Source organism: Patiria miniata, unplaced genomic scaffold (assembly GCF_015706575.1).
Source record: "Patiria miniata isolate m_02_andy unplaced genomic scaffold, ASM1570657v1 HiC_scaffold_2, whole genome shotgun sequence".
NCBI lineage: Eukaryota > Metazoa > Echinodermata > Asteroidea > Valvatida > Asterinidae > Patiria > Patiria miniata.
Window position 1 is genome coordinate 1900736 of NW_024037058.1, and position 19832 is coordinate 1920567.

Sequence of the window (19832 nt, forward strand, 5' to 3'; positions counted from 1 at the left end):
GGGCCCGTCGGGGGTCGTCTCAGAAATTTCGTAGGGCCCTGGAGAGTGATCACCTCCGACGCATGGGTGCTTTCTATAGTCAGCCATGGCTATCAACTAGAATTTACAAGCACCCCTCCGTCGGAAATATGTGTTCGCGAAACACCGGTTCCGGCAAACACAGACAAACGATCAGCTCTCGAACAAGAGATCTCATCCCTCATCGAGAAGAGAGTGGTCCGCTTGGTGCCACCAATGGAGCAGTTCACAGGCTTCCTGTCCTCCTTCTTTCTAACACCAAAGAAGGCGTCTGGCGAATGGCGGCTGATAATCAATCTGAAACCGCTCAACAAGTTTGTCAGACCCAAACGTTTCCGAATGGAAACTCTCCATGTAGTTCTAGAGTCATTACCCACACCAGCGTGGGGAGCGTCATTAGACCTAAAAGACGCGTACCTACACGTCCCCATCTTCCAAGAGCACTCCCGATTCCTTCGTTTTCGGTATCAGGGGCGCACTTACGAGTTCACTGCCCTTCCCTTTGGGCTATCAACCTCGCCAAGAGTGTTCACCAGGGTTGTGCGGGCAGTTGCATCACGTCTCCAACGAGAAAACATAATGATTTTTATGTATCTCGAAGACTGGCTGATAGTGGGAAAATCAGAAGGCCAGACTGCTCAGAATTTAAGGGATACTTATACGTTGACAACGAGGCTAGGCTTCATCATCAACGAAAAGAAGTCCAACCTAATCCCGTCCCAGGAAATCACTTTCCTGGGAGCAGAGATCGATCTACGCAGGGGCATAGCCGTCCCCATAGGGGAACGTGTTACCAGCCTGCGGAAGTGCGTCAAACTTTTCCTATCCGTTCAAGTCGCTCCAGCCCGAGCTTGGCTGAAACTTCTAGGGTTCATGGCCAGCTTAGTGGACCTGGTTCCATGGTGCAGACTGAGGATGCGTCCTTTGCAAATGCATCTTCTGGCACATTACAGACCAAAGACAGATCCAATCTCTCTATTGGTCTCGATCGACGATGTCATTCGGCCACGCCTCCCTTCCCCCTCGACAAGCTGCAGGCACTTGGGACGACAACACTCGGTCCCTACATATCAATGTTCTAGAACTCCAGGCTGTAGTCAATGCCCTACACCACTTTCAAGCAGACGTAGTGGGTCGGTCTGTTCTAATCAAGACCGACAACACGACAGTGGTAGCATATATCAACAAACAGGGCGGTACAAGATCACCCCAGCTGTGCTACCGGACTTGGGAAATGTTTCAGTGGCTACTCAGACACAAAGTCGATCTACGTGCCATTCACATTCCTGGTGCGGAAAACGACATAGCGGACTCTCTCTCCAGGGGCAAAGTAGTTCCCACGGAGTGGTCATTGAACAGGAGGATGATCGTATGTCAGATCTTCTCGATCTGATTAGGTTGAAACTTCACATTAATACAAAGCTATATATTGACAGATAATAATATTGCATTATTATTACTGTGCACTTAATTATTGTCATGTTACACATTTATTCACCGTGGCATTTTAGCACTGAATGTTCAATTCACGATGAAAAAATAATATATATTAAACGATGACGCAATTCAAGCATATTAAAACAAGTTCACTCTTCATTATGTATCATTACTTCAAAGCCTACGATGGGCTATATTGAAACTAAAATGAGAAATTTCATAAGACAAACGTGCTGTATTGCTGAAGTTCATAAGCAACTCTTGATTTCGTTACAAACACAGAAAAGTGTACACACAAAAAGGCTCATGCTTGCGATATCCACAGATACGATATCCACAGTTAAGGACTCTGTGGCCAAGGTCACGAGGTGACCATGATATTTTTGGATGTAAAACATAATCTTACAGGCAGTGGTCTGCCACAAACATGTGTCAAGAACAGTTGCTAAGAATCACAGCCTTATAATGCTGTCGAAGAATTTCATAAAATAGCAACTGTAGGCCTATGCATGAACTAGCAGGAGGAAAAGAGAACTCCTGGGCTATATTCTGATGACAATGACTTTGAAATGTCCGCAGCATACAAGTGTTCAACATAAATGCTCAAATAATATGGCCAATGACCAAAACAAAAATGCACAATGAAAGCTCATTATAAGAGCAAAATGCTCAAAAGAGCACACAAAAAATGCTCATAAAGAGCACAATACAAATGTTCATAAAAGCACAATATAAGGGACGCAAATTAAGTACCAACAAATGCGGTACTGTATGGCAAGATGTTACAACCATGAAGCCAGGAGGATACCTGATGAGAAAAGTGCCCAAAAAGCTCACCATGGAGCAAAAGACTGACCAAAATCAGTCAAAAAGTGTGTGTAAAGCTCCACCGGAGCAAAACGCCACAACAGGCTGTAATGGTGAGGAGTTTGGCATATCAACCTGGAACCAGTTTATAAAAAAAACTGTAAGGGCTCCCCGGGCTCCGCAGTACCGGTATGTTTTGTTTTTGTCTTAGAAACCAACGCACAACATAAGCTGGTGAATATATTGCGGAGTGACCAGAAAAGGTTTATTGCTTTACTCCTACAAATGAAAGAACTGAAAAGGGGCCTCACTGTAGGCCTCAAATGAATAAACATAAAAGAACGCCGAACAAGTTGCTGTGAAAAACATGACCAAAAATGTGGAACCGCACCTCTCACCATTATTTATAGTCGAACCAAGCGACATGCCCAGGAGTCTCATTGGTGAAATATTTGTGAATGCAATGCAAAAACGTATACTCAGTCGGCATATTCGATTGTAATTTTGCTTGTGGTTTTGTACAGGCTAGGCCTACATGCCTATCACCTTTCAATGAATGATAAACAAAACACTGAACATAGACCAATAATGATATTAGGCCTATAACTGTATAAGAGCAATGTTTAAAAGGCCTACAGCCATGGGCAGAGTTTCATGTCAGCACGTAGTTCAAAGCGAGTCTTGTGCCATGCCGTGTTTCAACTAGCCAGCCGGTCGGCGGCCCAGCCGAAGCAAATGTAAATTCAATATGAAAACAGCACGTTGGCACTGAAAAAAAATTGCCCCACAATACGGGCTGTTATTGGAAATTCTTCACCTCAAATTTCACCAATCTTGGCGCTATCAAAGCCACGATGAACCACAGAAGAGAAAACATCACAGAATACAGCAGGACGGTTGTAGATTTGTGTAAAAACACCTTAAGTTTCATGGGCAAAAAAATTGCCTTTTCTCCGGTCAGAGGTGGAATCGAGAATGACGCAACGCCAAACTATTGCCTGCTTTTTACATTCCACCAATGACCCCCGGTTATTTACGTGTTCAGCGTGTGACGTAATCGTAAACAACCACATCAGGGATCTTCTCAAAATTCTCGAGGTGTCCGTCCATAAACCTGATTAAACTGCGCTTAATCATCATATGTATTAGTCACGAGAACCCTGCCATACCGACAGGCTTCTCGCGACACGTATTTGTCATGACAACCCTGCCATACCGTATCAGCAGGCTTCTCCGACATAGTTTTGTCATGATGACCCTGCCATACAGGCAGGCCTTTCACGACATGTATTTATCACGACGACCCCACCATACCTTCAGGCTTTTCACAACAAGAGTGCCTGAAGGTTGGCTATGGTAATCCATGTAACCACGGTTGTATCAACAGCAGTCAGCATGCCCAAAATAAGGCAGAGCATAGGAAAGCAGTGTTGAGGGCCATTGACTGAGCCCCACAATGTTCTCAAGACATTTTCAGACCAGAGACCTCCCCAGAATTAGTGTCTTCTAAATCTGATTCTTTGAACTATACATATAATAGTGTCTATATGAGCCATGTCATGATGTTTTGCTTTTCATGATTAATTTTTGTGCCCAACCGAACTCTTATGTGTATGTACCGGTGGGCTGTAATTCATTACGCGCGACTCCCCATATCGGGGACTGCGTCTCAGTCAGCATGTTAAGGCTTCCATATGATTAATGTCCTTATCATGCAGACCTTTTTGGGCTGCTTTGTCCCCCCACATGTGGAGCGATGGGCCCATCCAGGTTTACGCGTATTGTTACGTGCCCCTGTGAAAGCACAATAGCATCTCGCATGACCCACTGCCTTCACGGTGCTAGTCTATGCATAAGTAGATTGCTCTACAGGTTGAGTTGAGCGAAGTAGACTCTCCCCCCCCCCCCCCCAGAAGTGTGGTTGGGGTCTACGAGCGAATACTTACCTGTAGAGCATCCCTCCCTCCTACCCCACTCTTCTTGATGCAGTGAGTATTCCGACTTAACACTCGAGAAAGGAGGACACTCACGAGGCACGTATGCCGCAGGGTATTATGGGTAGGGCGCTAGAGGGCGCTATTGTATAAAACTCTTGGCGCAAAGTACCTGCCGGTACAGGGAATATGCATAAGTAGATTGCACTTTACTTGACTCAAACTTGGGATATCTCAAATTTTTCATCCATGCCCTTGAGATTTGACTTATCGAGATTTCACTGTATTTCCATTACAAATAAAGTATATGTATATATCTTTCATTACACGGAAAACTACATGAGATAGGGTAAGGGGAAAACAGATGCTAGGATATAGGGAGATTAAATTCCTAGTCACAGGGGTGACTGACATACAATCGGTTAACAATTCTTTCATAATTCTTCATAATTTACAGGTCACAGGAAAGTTTCGCAGTGGGCACAATCCATTTGATCATGGTTGCGGTTTGAATTGCATTAGTGTGTTCTGTACTCCCACGTTACCAAGGTAAGAATTACAACCTAGTAAGTCAGTTGCTCCTATTAGGCCTCAAAAATTGTTGTTGCAACATTAAAAATGAAAGAGGGTCGTTCAGTAGGGATTTAAAAACAAATGTGTTGTAAACGTTTCTTCTGGCATGAACAATGCGCAGACGAATAATGCAAAGAATGGTAAGTTGTATTTAAATAATAATAATAATAATAATAATAGTTACCCTGGATTGGACATTTGGGAGACATTCCCATAGACTTGTGCACACAATTTTTCAAACTTAAATGTGCCCTAACCCAATATTCACTTGTCTTTTTTCCACAAATTTCGGTATGTTTACTAATTAAACCACGAGCAACAAACATAACCTGATTGCGACAAGTAACATTTTGGCTCTAAAGCGAGGCTGTGACATTAGGGAGACATTGGTACCTTTACACGTATAATACCTTGGATTGGACATTTGGGAGACATTCCCCTAGATTTGTGCACATAATAATAATAATAGTTACCCTGGATTGGACATTTGGGAGACATTCCCATAGACTTGTGCACACAATTTTTCAAACTTAAATGTGCCCTAACCCAATATTCACTTGTCTTTTTTCCACAAATGTCGACATTTTTGCTAAATAAACCACGAGCAACAAATATAATCTAATTGCGATAGTAAAATTTTGCCTCTAAAGCGAGGCTGTGACATTACGGAGACATGAAAATGTCTCCCTAATGACCGGAGTCTCCCTCCATTACGATAGAAATTACGATAACATGTCTCCTTACTGGTACATTTAGTCGTATTATAGTAATAATCATATTAATAATAATAAAAAATGTATTTATAAAGCACTTTTACAAAACAGAATGAAGCGTTGCACGAGGAAAGCCTATGATGTCATGAATAAGAAGCTGTTAAGGTGCCTTTTGAAAATAGTAAGAGATGGGGCCCCCCATCCCTGATGTTGATTGGAATGGTGTGCCACAGTTTGAGGCCAGCTATTAAATGAGACTTTTCCCCGAGGGATTTTGAACCTGTTGGAATAGGGGAAAGAAGTTTACCATTGGAAGATCTTAGCCCCGCCCTGCCTGGTTATACAGAATGAGTGAGTCACACAAGTAAAGAGGAGAAATACCAAGTAGGCACTTGTAAAGCATCACAAGAACTTTGAATGATATACGCCATTAGATGGGTAACCAGTAAAGATTTGTGATGAGTGCATTTGACAAGAGAACATTTTAAAAGGTGAAAAGTTGAGGAAATTCGGAAAGCTTGGTGCATACATTAATTGTATGCTTCCATTTCGTGAACCCAAACAAATAAACAACAATATTTTGCTCCAAAGACCACCCATTCCTCACCCAAACCTCATCCGAGCCTCATCCAAGCCTCATTTGGCAATGCTGCTGGGCTGCTTGCAGAACCTTTTCTAGACTGCCGCCAATATATAAATGCTCTCTATTAGACGGTACATGGAACATTTCGTAACCGGCGCAGCGTGCCTGAAAAACGAAGTCGATTCCGATTGTCACTTCTCATTAACTGTATTATACAAACCACGCAACGCGGCAGTGCAAATCGACAATGTTGTGCTTGGACTCTTCCACACTAAGCAGTGCATCAAAGTGCATGTTGACGTGTATGCTTCGACCTTCTCGCCTTTTCTTTCACTCTCGTGAGTATAACTCGTAAAACGGGAAGAGGACCTGTTTATATAAACTTTTTGTGTTTGTATGCGAACTTCATGAGTGACAGGCCAGCTGTTTATAGCTGGAGGCCTCGTCCGTACGTCTCGTTTTACGAGATCGTGCTTCATAATGAATGCTACCCAGATCTGCCGGCAATAAAAGGCACCTTAATTACCCCTGTACCTTGGCGACCTAACGATAGCAGGCCACAAATTAGGGTGATGACCACAGAGGCCTGTACAAGAGGATCTCTGCATATCATCGGGTTTGGAGAGTGAGTACGTCATTTTCTTCTGTGTATAAACATGCGTCCGGTGTCTGCGTTCTATAAAGTCAACATAGGTCATCTATGAAGTCATCTCATAATGATCAAATGTGCCAATAATTGTGTCATCGCCAGAACTGTATGTCAGGGCTTCATGCTTATGATGTTATCCCTTTGGAGGCATTAATACAGGGTGTTTCAAAAAAAAGGAAACCCAACTTCAAAGAATGAGTATGGACAGACGATATGTTTACTGAAAGCGTAATCTCTGTGCTTTTCAATGATGACGTGTTTAGGTTTTCTGAGTCATGCATCACTGAGCATCATTGTCTTGAAAACTGGATGCAAAAATGCAGTTGGTTCACTTTCATAAAAAGCAAACACTGGGCACGGTGTGCCTATTACGAAAATTTCTGTGAAATGGCTTGAATGTTAATCCTCGGGAAAATGGCACTTTGTTTTGACCATGGCTTGGTCAAAACGAGAAATTCATGACAAACAATAAAATCCAGTTTTGAAACCAACCCGACTTGTTTTGGGGTTTCTTTTTATGCACTCGTGGCTTCTTCTTGAATACTTATTCTCATGCACACCTTGCCTATTGTGTTTGACATGAAAGTGAACCAACTGCAATTTTGCATCAAAATCTCATGACAATGGCGCTGAGTAATGCATGACCCTGGAAATGTAAACAAGTTATCATTGAAAAGCATAGAGATGACGCTTTCAGATGACACCAGTTTTATAGCCAGTAAACATTTAGTCTGTCCATACTGGTTCTTCAAAGTTGGGTTTGCTTTTTATTGAAACACCCTGTATAGAGGTCACTTTGGTGGGCGCTCTCTCTTTACCGCGGTCAAATTTTACGACGACCTGAAATTGCATTATTGCCTTTTTTGAGTGGTCGGGCACAACCCAACCACTGTCTGGAATTGTTCTCAAAAATCTTCTTTCATTCTTTCTTTCTTTTTATTACAATACTTCTCCGCGGGTTTTCTCGTAGACGGTTTATGATATGAACTTGTAACTTTCAATATATATCGACCCTCATCATAAGTGGTGCATATTACTCTGACGTCACGTTGACGTCATCGGGTGTCAAATTACAAGCGATTTTATAGGGAAAAGTGGCCAAATACTTTCACATATAACTCTTAAACAAAATAATCAATTATGTTCCAACTTTATAATCAGATCGACCATTAGTTGATAAACGTTTTTTGTCGTGTACGGTGTACTTTTTTTGAAAGAAACCAAGAAGCCAGGTGCCCATGGCGATGAAATTATTTTTTAAACTATACAATACCCACAGAAAGCCTTGGCCCTACACCCCCCATGCCCCGACTCAACCTGCATGACTGCCCTCCATTTTTGCAGCATGGGCAAAGCTGAAAGTTAAATGATTTTAGGATTATTTGAACATAAGCACGTGATATAGTCAAGGCAGGTGAAAAGTACATTATGAAAGGGCACTGAATAAAATGCGTAACGTATCAGCTGTTGGCTCGCTTCAGCGTTTCACTAAGGGAATGTCTATGTAAAAAAAACGCTGAAATGTCAATGGAAAGTGTTGACCCTTTGGAAACGGCCTATCGCCAAGGCTTTCTTGAAACATTTTAATCATTTAACTTTCAGCTTGAATTGAACTAGTGACCTCAGTTAACTTTGACATTTGACCTGCAATGCACCTCACATTATATTTTATTTGTTTGTTGAGTGGTCGGGCACAACCCAACCACTGTCTGGAATTGTTCTCATAAATCTTCTTTCTTTCTTTCTTTCCTTTTTTTCCGTACGGCACTTCTCCGCAGGTTTTCTCCTAAACGGTTCATGGTATGAACTTGTAACTTTCAAGATACATGTATATCGACCCTCATCTCAAGTGGTGCATATTACTCTGACGTCATGATGACGTCATCGGGTGTCAAATTACAAGCGATTTTCGTTGAAAAAAATAACTGTCTTCCTTCACCTATAACTCTTGAACAAAATGATCAATTATGTTCCAACCTTGTAATCAGATTTTTGTCGTGTACGTGAACTCGTTTCAGCTTTACTTCCAGATCAACCGGAAGGTCAAAGTTAGGTGAATTGAAAATACAGACAGAAGCCTCAAAATCAAAACGAACCGAATTTCTTCCAAACGATCTACGGGATCATGATAAAACCTGGTATAAACTTCAGCCCCCGTCCGAAGATGTAAAAAAATCTGACGTCATCATGTATCAAATTACAAGCAATTTAAGGGCCAAATTTGTGAAAATGGTTTCAGCTATATCTTTAGAACTAAATAGAGTATCGTTTTCGTTTTTGCGTGAGGTTGTAAATGGTGCCTCGGGCAACAATTCTTATTCCCGGGCACAAAACTGCTTGACCTTCACCTCCGGTGTTACCGGAAGTGCAATAAAAATTGAATATAACTCGAAAGCGGAAGCTCTTTACTATGCGCAAATAAATTATGGAAGTGTTTAGAACGGAACAGAGAACACAAAAACAGGATTATGACGTCAACATTTGACAGGGCGCCCTCTAGCGGTGCATCAAATATGGTTTCTTTTTTTATTTTTAAAAACCATCCGTCCAAATCGCCCCTTGTTATTTTTTTTATCAATTACATATAACTTTGCAAGGTTTCAAAATTTCGATGTCATCAGACCAGAAGTTACCGTAGGGAGAATTTGAAAATGATCATTTTTATAAATTCTATCATTTGATCCCTGTCTTATGACTTTGTTCTTAGCCCAAATAATGATGTCCGTTACAATGTTGACCTTTGGATCTTTAATACTGTGATGTCATCAAACCGGAAGTTAGGTGTTATTATGTTCACTTATTCGTATTTTCCATATTTTCATACTTTATTTTAACTTCATAATGAACAGTGTCCTCTCCAAACTAAATCAGTATTCACTTTCCCTTTTTGGACTGATGACGTCATCAAACCAGAAATAACTTGTACATGTACACAAAATGTATACTGAAATTTGATACACTTTTGTTTTAAACAAAGTCATTGGTTGTACTGGAAAGGTTAAATTTTCGTGATCCTTTGTTCTGACTTAAAATTATTCATAACTTAACTGGGCTGTGTCTAATGAAAAAGTTGTCGGCCCGACCACTCTGCGTTTGTAACTCAACAAACGCCTTGACCTCTAGTTTGTTTGTTTGTTTTTCGAATTAGCAGTTTGCATATTTCAAATCTGTCCCCTGCCGCAATCATGCATGCAATGGCCGTGAGCGTGATAACTTCCAACTGCATCTAGCAAGAAAGAACGACACATTGAGACAACAACATAAAAAATATAGGATTTATTTCTTACTCCAACACAGGAAACAACATTGTAGCTTATAACTACTGTCGAGTGGCGCTATAGCCATAGCAGAGGACTAACTGCTCACGAAGATTCAAAGGTTCAAATTTAAAGGAATTTCGTTTAACAAGCAACACTACATTTTGATAATGGTTTGGTTTGTGTATCAGCGGAATTATATAATCTGTTTATGATTGCTGAGTTTTGCTTGGACCTTGCCATACATAATGTCCACTGCTGTCTCTGAACTTCCGAACATTATCTGGTGCATCATCATAGCGGAACTGGACCAACTGGACCCTACCAAAGAGGCCTCACTGTATCGAGCAGCCAGCATAAAGGATATTCTGACCATTCCTTCTCAGCCAGAAATGAACAATATTAATATCCTTATTTTTCACTGTATAATTAATATTTGCGCAGATTCCCCTACTTATCGCGTAGTTCCCTGTCGCGGCATTCATGTATAAATGGGACTTTCCGTATGGCATTTTTACCAGCATCATGATCAAGATGCTTTTTATTGTTGCTTGTTACGTTTGGCAAAATCAAGTTATTTACCAGGCTGTTTGGCCTGATTGGCACTGTGTGTCTCAATATTTGAGAGGTTTTTTTTTTTTTTTTTTTTTTATGCCCCGCGGCGAAGCCGAAGGGGCATACTGTTTCCGCCTTGTCCTTCCGTGGGTGGGTGGGTGGGTGGGTGGGTGGGGGTGGGTGTGTGGGTGTGTGTGTGGGTGTGAGTTTGTGTTACATACCCTATGTGGACTTGTGAACAAAAGAGGTCCACATAATGCAGGTTGTGTTAACCTTATGTGGACTAAGCCGTGTCCACATAAGGTTTTGCCCTTTCTGGAAAACAGGTTTAGAGGCATTTTTGGGTTAGGTTTATCCGTAGCAGAATGAAGAGAAACACTATAGGGAATCATAGAAAAAAAATTGGGTTAAAAGAGTTTTCACAGTTTAAGTAAAGTTATTTTTTGTACCGAGTTTTCTTAACTACACGAAAACAAAGCAATGTCCACACTAGGTATGTAATGTAAGTCTGTGTGGGTGGGTGTGTGTGTGTGTCCGGACAAATCTTGTCAGCGCGACAACTTGAGAAATACTTAACATATGAACTTCAAATTTGGTCTGTGTATTGTTCTTGGTAATCCTAAGAAGCCTATTGCATTTGGGGCCGAAAGGTCAAGGGTCAAGGTCACAGTGGCTGAAACAATAGAAATTTGGCAGCGCGATAACTTGAGAAATACTTTACATATGAACTTCAAATTTGGTTTGTGGATTGTCCTTGGCAATCCTAAGAAGCCTTTTGCATTTGGGGCCAAAAGGTCAAGGGTCAAGGTCACAGTGGCTAAAACAAAAGAAATTTTGTCAGTGCGATAACTTGAGAAATACTATACATATGAACTTCAAATTTGGTTTGTGGATTGTCCTTGGCAATCCTAAGAAGCCTTTTGCATTTGGGGCCAAAAGGTCAAGGGTCAAGGTCACAGTGGCTAAAACAAAAGACATTTTGTCGGCGTGATAACTTAAAATATATACTTTACATATGAACTTCAAATTTGGTTTGTGGATTGTCCTTGGCAGTCCTAAGAAGCCTATTGCATTTGGGGCCAAAAGGTCAAGGGTCAAGGTCACAGTGGCAAGTTACTGATGTCTTCCTATCGAACATCGTAATTGAGATATTCTTTACTATCGCTCATTTTCTATATCTACATCCTAGGGGTTCAACCCCTTATCTACAGCATTTGCTGCAACCACATCATAGGGGGCAATCCCTTTTCTGCACCAGAGCCTGTATCTACAACACATAGGGGCCCGTCCCCTGCTATTCCATTGCCTTTATCCACATCATAGGGACCCATCCCCTTATATCATCAGTATCGACATCACAGGGACCCATCCCATTGTATATCGTTGCCTATAGCCAATGTATACAAATTTATTGATTTACACTATCTGTCCATTTAAAATTCTCGATTGATATGAAAACCTTACGTAACACATCATTACCACATGTTCAAATCCATTTAAAAGTGAACCCGACTTGAAATTAACCACACACAAATCACAAAGCCAGTGCAATCGAAATGCACCAATATATCAACCAATACACTGAGTACTGGTACCAAATCCAAGTTGTTAACTAACACCACAATGAAATTCGATTTACGAATACAGCACAAACGTTTCACCAAAATTAAATGAATTTAATTTACTCTGCCACAAAGGCTGAGCTACAACCACCGCCAAGCCACAATCCAACTAGTTCACTACTAAGGCAAATCTCACCACTTACTGTCACCAAGGCACCCCCATTATGTTGCCATTTTATCAATGAAAACTCTACTCACTATTCAGACAAGCTTCACTAGTCTCCACATCAGAGGGACCCGTCCCCTTCTATATCATGCCAGCATCTCTGCCGAGGCCTATCCACTGACCAACAAACATGTCTGTTTTTTTTTTTTTTTTTTTTTTTCTGTCGGGGCCTGTCCACGACCAACAAACATGTCTGTTGTTGTTTTTTGTTGTTTTTGAGTGGTCGGGTACAACCCGACCACTCTCTGTTATTGTTCTGGTAAATCTTTCTTCTTCTTTTTTGGACAATACTTCTCCGCGGGTTTTTTCTTAAATGGTATATGGTATGAACTTGTAACTTTCAATATATATCGACCCTCATCCGAAGTGGTGCATATTACTCTGACGTCACGATTACGTCATCAGGTGTCAAATTACAAGTGATTTTATCTGAAAAAGTGATCAATTACTTTCACCTATAACTCTTGAACTAAACATTCAATGATGTTTGTATTCTGTAATCAGATAGACCATTAATCGCTAAACAATTTTTGTCGTGTACGTGAACTCGCTTGACCTTTACTTCCGGGTCTACCGGAAGGTCAAAGTTAGGTGAATTCAAAATAAAGACGTTTGCCTGACATCAAAACAAAGCAACATTTCTTCCGAACGGTTCACGGTATGATCACAAAACCTTGTGTGAACTTGTACCAGGTTACGAAGATAAATACATTTTTTTACGTCATCATGACGCTATCAGGTATCAAATTACAAGCGATTTAAGGGCAAATTTTGACAAAATAGTTTGCGTTATATCTTTTAAACTAAATAGAGTATCGTGTTCGTTTTTTAGTGAGGTTGTAGACTATGCCGTGAGAAACATTTCGTGTTCCCGGACGCAAAACCGCTTGACCTTTACTTCCGGTGTTACCGGAAGTGCAATAAAAACTGAATATAACTCAAAAGCGGAAGCATTTTACTACAGACATATACATTATGAAAGTGTTTAGTGAGGAATGCACGACGCAAAAAACAGTGTGATGACATCAACATCCGAAAGGGCGCCCTCAATAGGCACATAAAATAGAGTTTCCCTTCTTTAATTTTAAAACCATAGGTTCAAATTTTACCAAATCGCCCCTTGATATTCTTTGATTAACCACAGATACTTTGGCAAGGTTTCAAATTCATGACGTCATCAGACCGGAAGTTACTTTAAGGAGAATTTGAAAAGGATCATAGTTTTAATTTAATTCTATCATTTGATCAATGTCATATCTTCGAAGTCCAAATAATGATATCCATTACAGTGTTCACCTTTGGATCTCTAATGCTGTGACGTCATCAAACCGGAAGTAAGGTGTTATTAATACGTCATCAAACCGGAAGTTAGGTGTTATTAATACAAACAATTATATTTCCCATATTTTCATACGTTATTTTAACTTTACAATGAAAAATTAGCCTCTCCGAACTTTATCAGTATTCACTAACCGTTTTTGACTGATGACGTCATCAAACCAGAAATAACTTTTTTTTGTGGACATAGAATGCTTACTGAAATTTATCACACCGTTAAAGATATCTTTTTAAAACATTGATTGTACTTGAAGGGATTTAATTTCGTGATCCTTTTTTTCTACATAAACATATATTCCTAACTTAACTGGGCAGTGTATAATGAAAAGGCTGTCCGCCCGACCACTTTGCGTTTGTAACTCAACAAACGCGAAACTCTAGTTTTGTTTTTGTTGTTGTTACCCCTCAGCCGAGAGGCTCGAGGGGTATTGTCATCGCCTACGGCGTCCCTCCGTCCGTCCGTCCATGTGTCCGTATGTCCATTCGGGCAGCTTAGTTTCCGGATGATAACTTGAGTTAGAAATGTTGTTTGAGATTGTAACTTCGGTAGGGGGTTGCCCTTAAGAGTAGGCAAGTTGGGATTGGTTTTGAGGTCAAAAGGTCAAAGGTCAAGGTAAATGGTTTCCAGATGAAAACTTGAGTTAGAAATCACATTTTGCTGTGTACCTTTGGTAGGGGGTTGCCCTTGGGTACAGGCAAGTTGGGATTGGTTTTGGGGTCAAAAGGTCAAAGGTTAATGGTTTCTGGATGATAACTTGACTCTGGCTGAGGGGTTTCAACAGCAACGCTGTTTTTTTTTCTCTGTCGGGGCCTATCTGCCAACCAACAAACATGTCTCTTCTTCTTTTTTTTTTCTTCTTTTTTTCTTGTCAGGGCCTATCCGCCGACCAACAAACATGTCGTTTTGGTTGTTTGTTTGTTTGTTTGTTTGTTTGTTTGTCTCTCGTCCCCTGGTAGGCAATTATCAATTGGGCTTCTTCCTCTCCTGCACCTATGAGACCGGTTCTTAGATCGAACTAGTATCACGTGGTGCAACCTTGTCTACACACTGTGTTTCAAACAAAAGGAAACCGAGCTTATTTTGTTGATTTCTCGGATATGACTAATTATTTACGAAAACGGTAACCATCATTTGTTACATAACCATGTCTTCTTTTTCTTGACACCATGAACTCCATTTTACCGTCACAGATGACTGAGCAGCAAGTGATGTAACGGACATGCCAGAAATGGCCTTGTACCACATGCACCATAAGACAAATTGACAGCTCTCAGCATGTTAAAAATAACAAAATCCAGGACGTACATTATCAAAGTCATAACCCCACTGTCCTTCAACATGCCCCCCATTCCTTTCAAAGCAAATCTCTGCGCTGGTTCTCATTGCTGTGAACGCATTCCTGAAAACGTCTCTGTCTCCGATAACTGTCAATTAGTCTTATGGTGCATGTGGTACAAGGCCATTTTTGGCATGTCAGTTACATCACTTGGTGCTCAGTCATCCGTGACAGTAAAATGAAGTTCGTGGTGTCAAGAAAAAGAAGAAATGGTTATGTAAGGCCAATAAAAAAAAGTCTCCGGTTTCTGGTATGGAGCTTGCCCAAAAAGTGGTGCGGCGACGCGGCTTTTTTTTTTTTTTTACCTGTTTTTTTTTGCTTCAAATGTCGGCTGATGACTGCAAATGGTGCCTGACTAAACTTAGTGCAAATATTATGGGAGACCAGAGAGGCCACATAAAGCTTATTCTCGATCATAACCCCATCTAAAAACACGTTAAAATTGTGCAGCAGCAGGATTCCAGTCAAACCAGTGAGTTTGGCGGTTTTGAGACATCATCTTTCATTGAAAAAAACAACTTTTTCATTTTGCCGACGCGCATGGCTACGGCGACGCGCGCGGATACCAGAAACCGGAGACCTTTTTTTTTGTTGGCCTAACAGATGGTGGTTACCATTTTCCTAAATAATTTGTCATATCCGAGAAATCAACAAAATAAGGGAGGAGATCAAAAGGATTAGTCCCGTTCCGACGCGAACGCCCGCATTCCTCCCGTTCTGAATGGGGATTAACTAAATCCAACAATAGACCCGTTCTCCCGGAGTAGAACGCCCGGCTTACCAGGCGCCCAGTGAAGGACCCAAGCTCATTAAAAGTCCCATTGTGTGCGTCCTTTGTGATGTTAATGCCCATTCTCCCATGTGCATGGCCGCCAGCAATGGCAGAGGTATGTGAAATATGGTGATGTAAACACATGAAACCTAGTTGACAATGACATCCTCACAGACACCCAACACGGCTTTAGGAAAAGGAGATCGTGTGACTCACAACTGATAGTCACCATCGACGACCTGGCTAAATGTTTGGCAGATAAGTCACAGATCGACCTGATTCTACTCGACTTCGCTAAAGCCTTCGACAAGGTGTCCCATCGTCGTCTACTTCTCAAAACTCAGTTCTACGGCATCCAAGGAAACATCTTGGAATGGACAACAGACTTCCTGAGTAACCGCACCCAGCGAGTTCTCCTTGAAGGCCAGACTAGTTCTGAATCGGATGTGACATCTGGTGTACCACAAGGGAGCGTCCTAGGACCCCTGTTATTCTTGATATTTATCAATGACTTACCAGAACATGCCATCAACTCTACAACCAAACTCTTCGCAGATGACAGTGTACTCTACAGAAGAATTTCATCACCTGTAGACAGTGCCTACCTTCAAGAAGATCTGAATTCACTCCAAGAGTGGGAGACTTAGTGGCTCATGGAATTCATTGCAACTAAGTGCCAAGTCCTGCGTATTACCAACAAACGCACTCCAATCTTAACGACCTACACCATCCCAGGCATGAATTGGAACTTGTAGACTCGGCCAAATTACCTAGGAGTGCACGTAGACTCGAAGCTAAACTTCAACACACACATAAATACAGTCACCAAGAAAGCAAAGTTCTGACTGGAACACACTTAAGAAGGACCCTGCAGCATCTACATCCCTTGACGCCTTCAAGTCTGCACTAAGGGATCAACCAGTGATGTAAACCACATACATCATTTTTTGTTTACTTTGCACATCTGTACATACTGCAGCTGCACGCATTCACACTCATACACACACCACAGTGCGACTATACTCATCTTTTGAGGACTGCACTCTATGGAAGGAAGGAAGGAAGGAAGAAAAGAATACAGGTGAGTGGAAGTCGGACGGTGAGATAGCAATTCTTCACGGCGGATGTACGTCGGAAGAATATTTTAGATGGTCCAATAATGAATGGTCAATGCAAATAGACGTGAAATATAAACCTCTATGTTGGGAAGTTGATAATTTTACTGTTGGGCCCAACTGTAAACTGGTTTCATTTGAAATGATGGGTCAAAACAGTTTATAAATCAATTATTTTTTAGGCGACTTGTTTGAAACAAAAACCATGACATCAGGCCATTGAGTTGTGATATGAGAAAATTGAGTGATTTAATTTTAAAAATACATGTACATTGTATTTACACAAAAAGTCCCTCTAGACTTTATACCAAAATAACAAAATAGCCAAGATAAGATCATATTATGAAAATAAACCTAGCCGAGAACTATGTACATGTATTTACACCAAAAGTCCCTCTTGAGTTTATACCAAAATAACATAATAGTCAAGGTATGATCATACTACGAAAATAAAACTGGCAGAGAACTATATTTCAGCCATCAAAATGTACTAATGTGCGCCTTCTTAATATGGTGGCTTTTCATTATTCACTCCGAAAATGGTTTTGGGTTACGACACATCGTACAAAAAAAATCCCGCCAACGTTAGAAAAATAAGTTTACAAATTTCAAAATACATGTAATTGTGGCCCAGCATAAATTTAGCTGTCGCAGGGCTGACCTTTTCATGGAGTGTATTAAATAGTGATTGTTAAAAGTTTATAAAAACGTGATAACTATTATCATCACATTAACTGTTAAAATACGCTTCACACGGAAGGAAGCAGCAACCTTCCTGCACTTCCAGTCAGGCTGTCTCTGATCTTGTTAAGACCGGCATCTTCAAAGTCCCGCGGGAAGTCAAGTTTGCCTATGCAAAGATGACCTTGAGGGTGGGATGCTTTTGCAGAGCCTCTTTCCTGACCCAACTCTTCCCGTTGAATACATCTCCACCGTGGAAGTTTGATCTTGCAAGCTCATCCGGTCGGATGAGTTTCCCCACTAGTTTCACGATGAGGTCCTTGGCATTGTTCACCTTCGCGAATACGTCGTCAAACTCGCTTTTGTTAATTACTACCGAGTTTTTCGTTAGACCCTACCAGCACCCGTTCGTCCTCCAGTTGACACTAGTTCGACCGCTGTGCGGGCGAGATCGCTGTTTCTCTTCCTTGAGCTCCTGGATTTCCACTCGCAGCTCCTCCACAATCTTAGAAAGGCCGTCCAGTTTTGATAGAATCAAAACATTCTGAGCGATGATGCACTGCTGGAACAGCAGCAGTGACGAGTCATTAGCTGTCTTGTCTGGTGGGTTCCTTGACAACTGGGGCTTCGTCCGGGGGCTGGGTAGTGGGTTCCAGGACGGTTAAGACTTTGTCCAGGGGCTGGATGGTGGGCTCCAGGACGGCTGGGGCTTAGTCCGGGGGCTGGGTGGTGAGTTCTGGGATGGTCAGGGCTTCGTTTGGGGGCTGCCTGGATACGTTGGTGGCCATCTTAAGAGCAGCCAGTGGTACGTCATCATCATCGTCGTCTGAGCTATCTACAAGTCTCTCTGAAAATAAAGCACAGAAATACGCAAAATAAGGCCCTTGATTCTTACTTGTGTAAATTCTGCAATAAACATTACGCAAATGGGTTTAACTGAAAGAGCTTGAATTACGACATGTATGAGCTTGTTTTGTAAAACAAAAATAGCAGTGTTGTAGTCGAGGCCTCAACCTCCGAGGCCGAGGCCAAGGCCGAGGCCACAACCTCCGAGGCCAAGGCCGAGGCCGAGGCCACAACCGTAAGGCCAAGGCCGAGGCCACCACCTCCAAGGCCAAGGCCGAGGCCGAGGCCGGCTGTCAAAACATGTAATAAAATATAAATCACTAAAACAAGGCTAAGATTATGTTGGAGTTTTAACATCTTTTTATTTGAATTCACTGAGTTTTGGAGTGCCTGGCTTACAAATTTACAGCTTGCAATGGGTTTCCTCTTGTAGGGAGTCCGGCGAATTTTATTTGTTTAGGTAAGAAATCTCAAGTTTTGTATCACTGAAAGCAAATTACACAACAAAATCAATGGCGTTTGAGTCAGGCTCATTGGTGTTTGCCCTTTGGAGATACAACAATTTAAATGGCCAAATTTTGAGTTTTTATTCTGTAAGATTTACATCAAAATGCTTAATATCATAGGAATCCTCATTAAATAAACAACAACTTGATTTTTGAATCAGGTTTTTACCACTCATGACCAAAAAGTTTCGACCCCCCCCCCCCCCTGACCTTCGCACTGTCCAGGCGCGCGCCGAGCAAACACCGCGCCTGCGACCAGGGGCCAAATTCATAGAGCTGCTTAAGCACAAAATTTGCTTAAGCACAAAAACGTCTTGCTTAATAAAATCAGGTTACCGGCCAAAAACTCCATGCGATTGTTATGCTAAGTAAACAACAGCTAAATACCAGTCACAAGCAATGAACATCACATGGAGTTTTGGCCGGTAACCTAATTTTACTAAGCAATTTTTTTTTCGTGCTTAAGCAAATTTTCTGCTTAAGCAGCTCTATGAAATTGGGCCCAGACAATGCCAGACGGCCCGCCATTACGCACGGGCAAAGCATAGTTCCAATCCCGCTCCACACAACGGGATAAGTGTCCACGCATTATCACTGTTAATACCGCGGTACCACACAAAGTCTGGCAGTGGCCAATCCCGCTCCAAACAACACGGCAACACGGAATATGCGTGCATGATATCACTCAGTTCATCAAAATGACCATGAATTCTCGGATCATTCGATTTGAATCCAATGGCTTCGAAGAATTTTAAGAACATGGCAAGAGGTAGGGAGTCCAGAGGTTTTGGCCGTATATCTGTAACCACGCAAAATTAGTCAATTTCAAACCGTGCTTATACATGTAATAAGTATCAACATGGCTCTAAAAATACAAAAAAGTATCCTGGTACCACGAGGAATACTGATTCCTTTTATTAAAA

General features: G+C 41.5%; 1 protein-coding gene across 3 annotated transcripts in view; it reads left to right on the plus strand.

Moving 5' to 3' along the window:
• The window catches only part of LOC119726987 (palmitoyltransferase ZDHHC5-like), an 86872-nt gene that overhangs the window by 58012 nt on the left and 9028 nt on the right, over window positions 1–19832 (plus strand). For all 3 annotated transcript variants that reach the window (XM_038198848.1, XM_038198850.1, XM_038198849.1), the window contains exon 7: window positions 4654–4745. In XM_038198848.1, the coding sequence (XP_038054776.1) occupies window positions 4654–4745 (92 nt within the window). The remainder of the gene's footprint in view (window positions 1–4653; window positions 4746–19832) is intronic.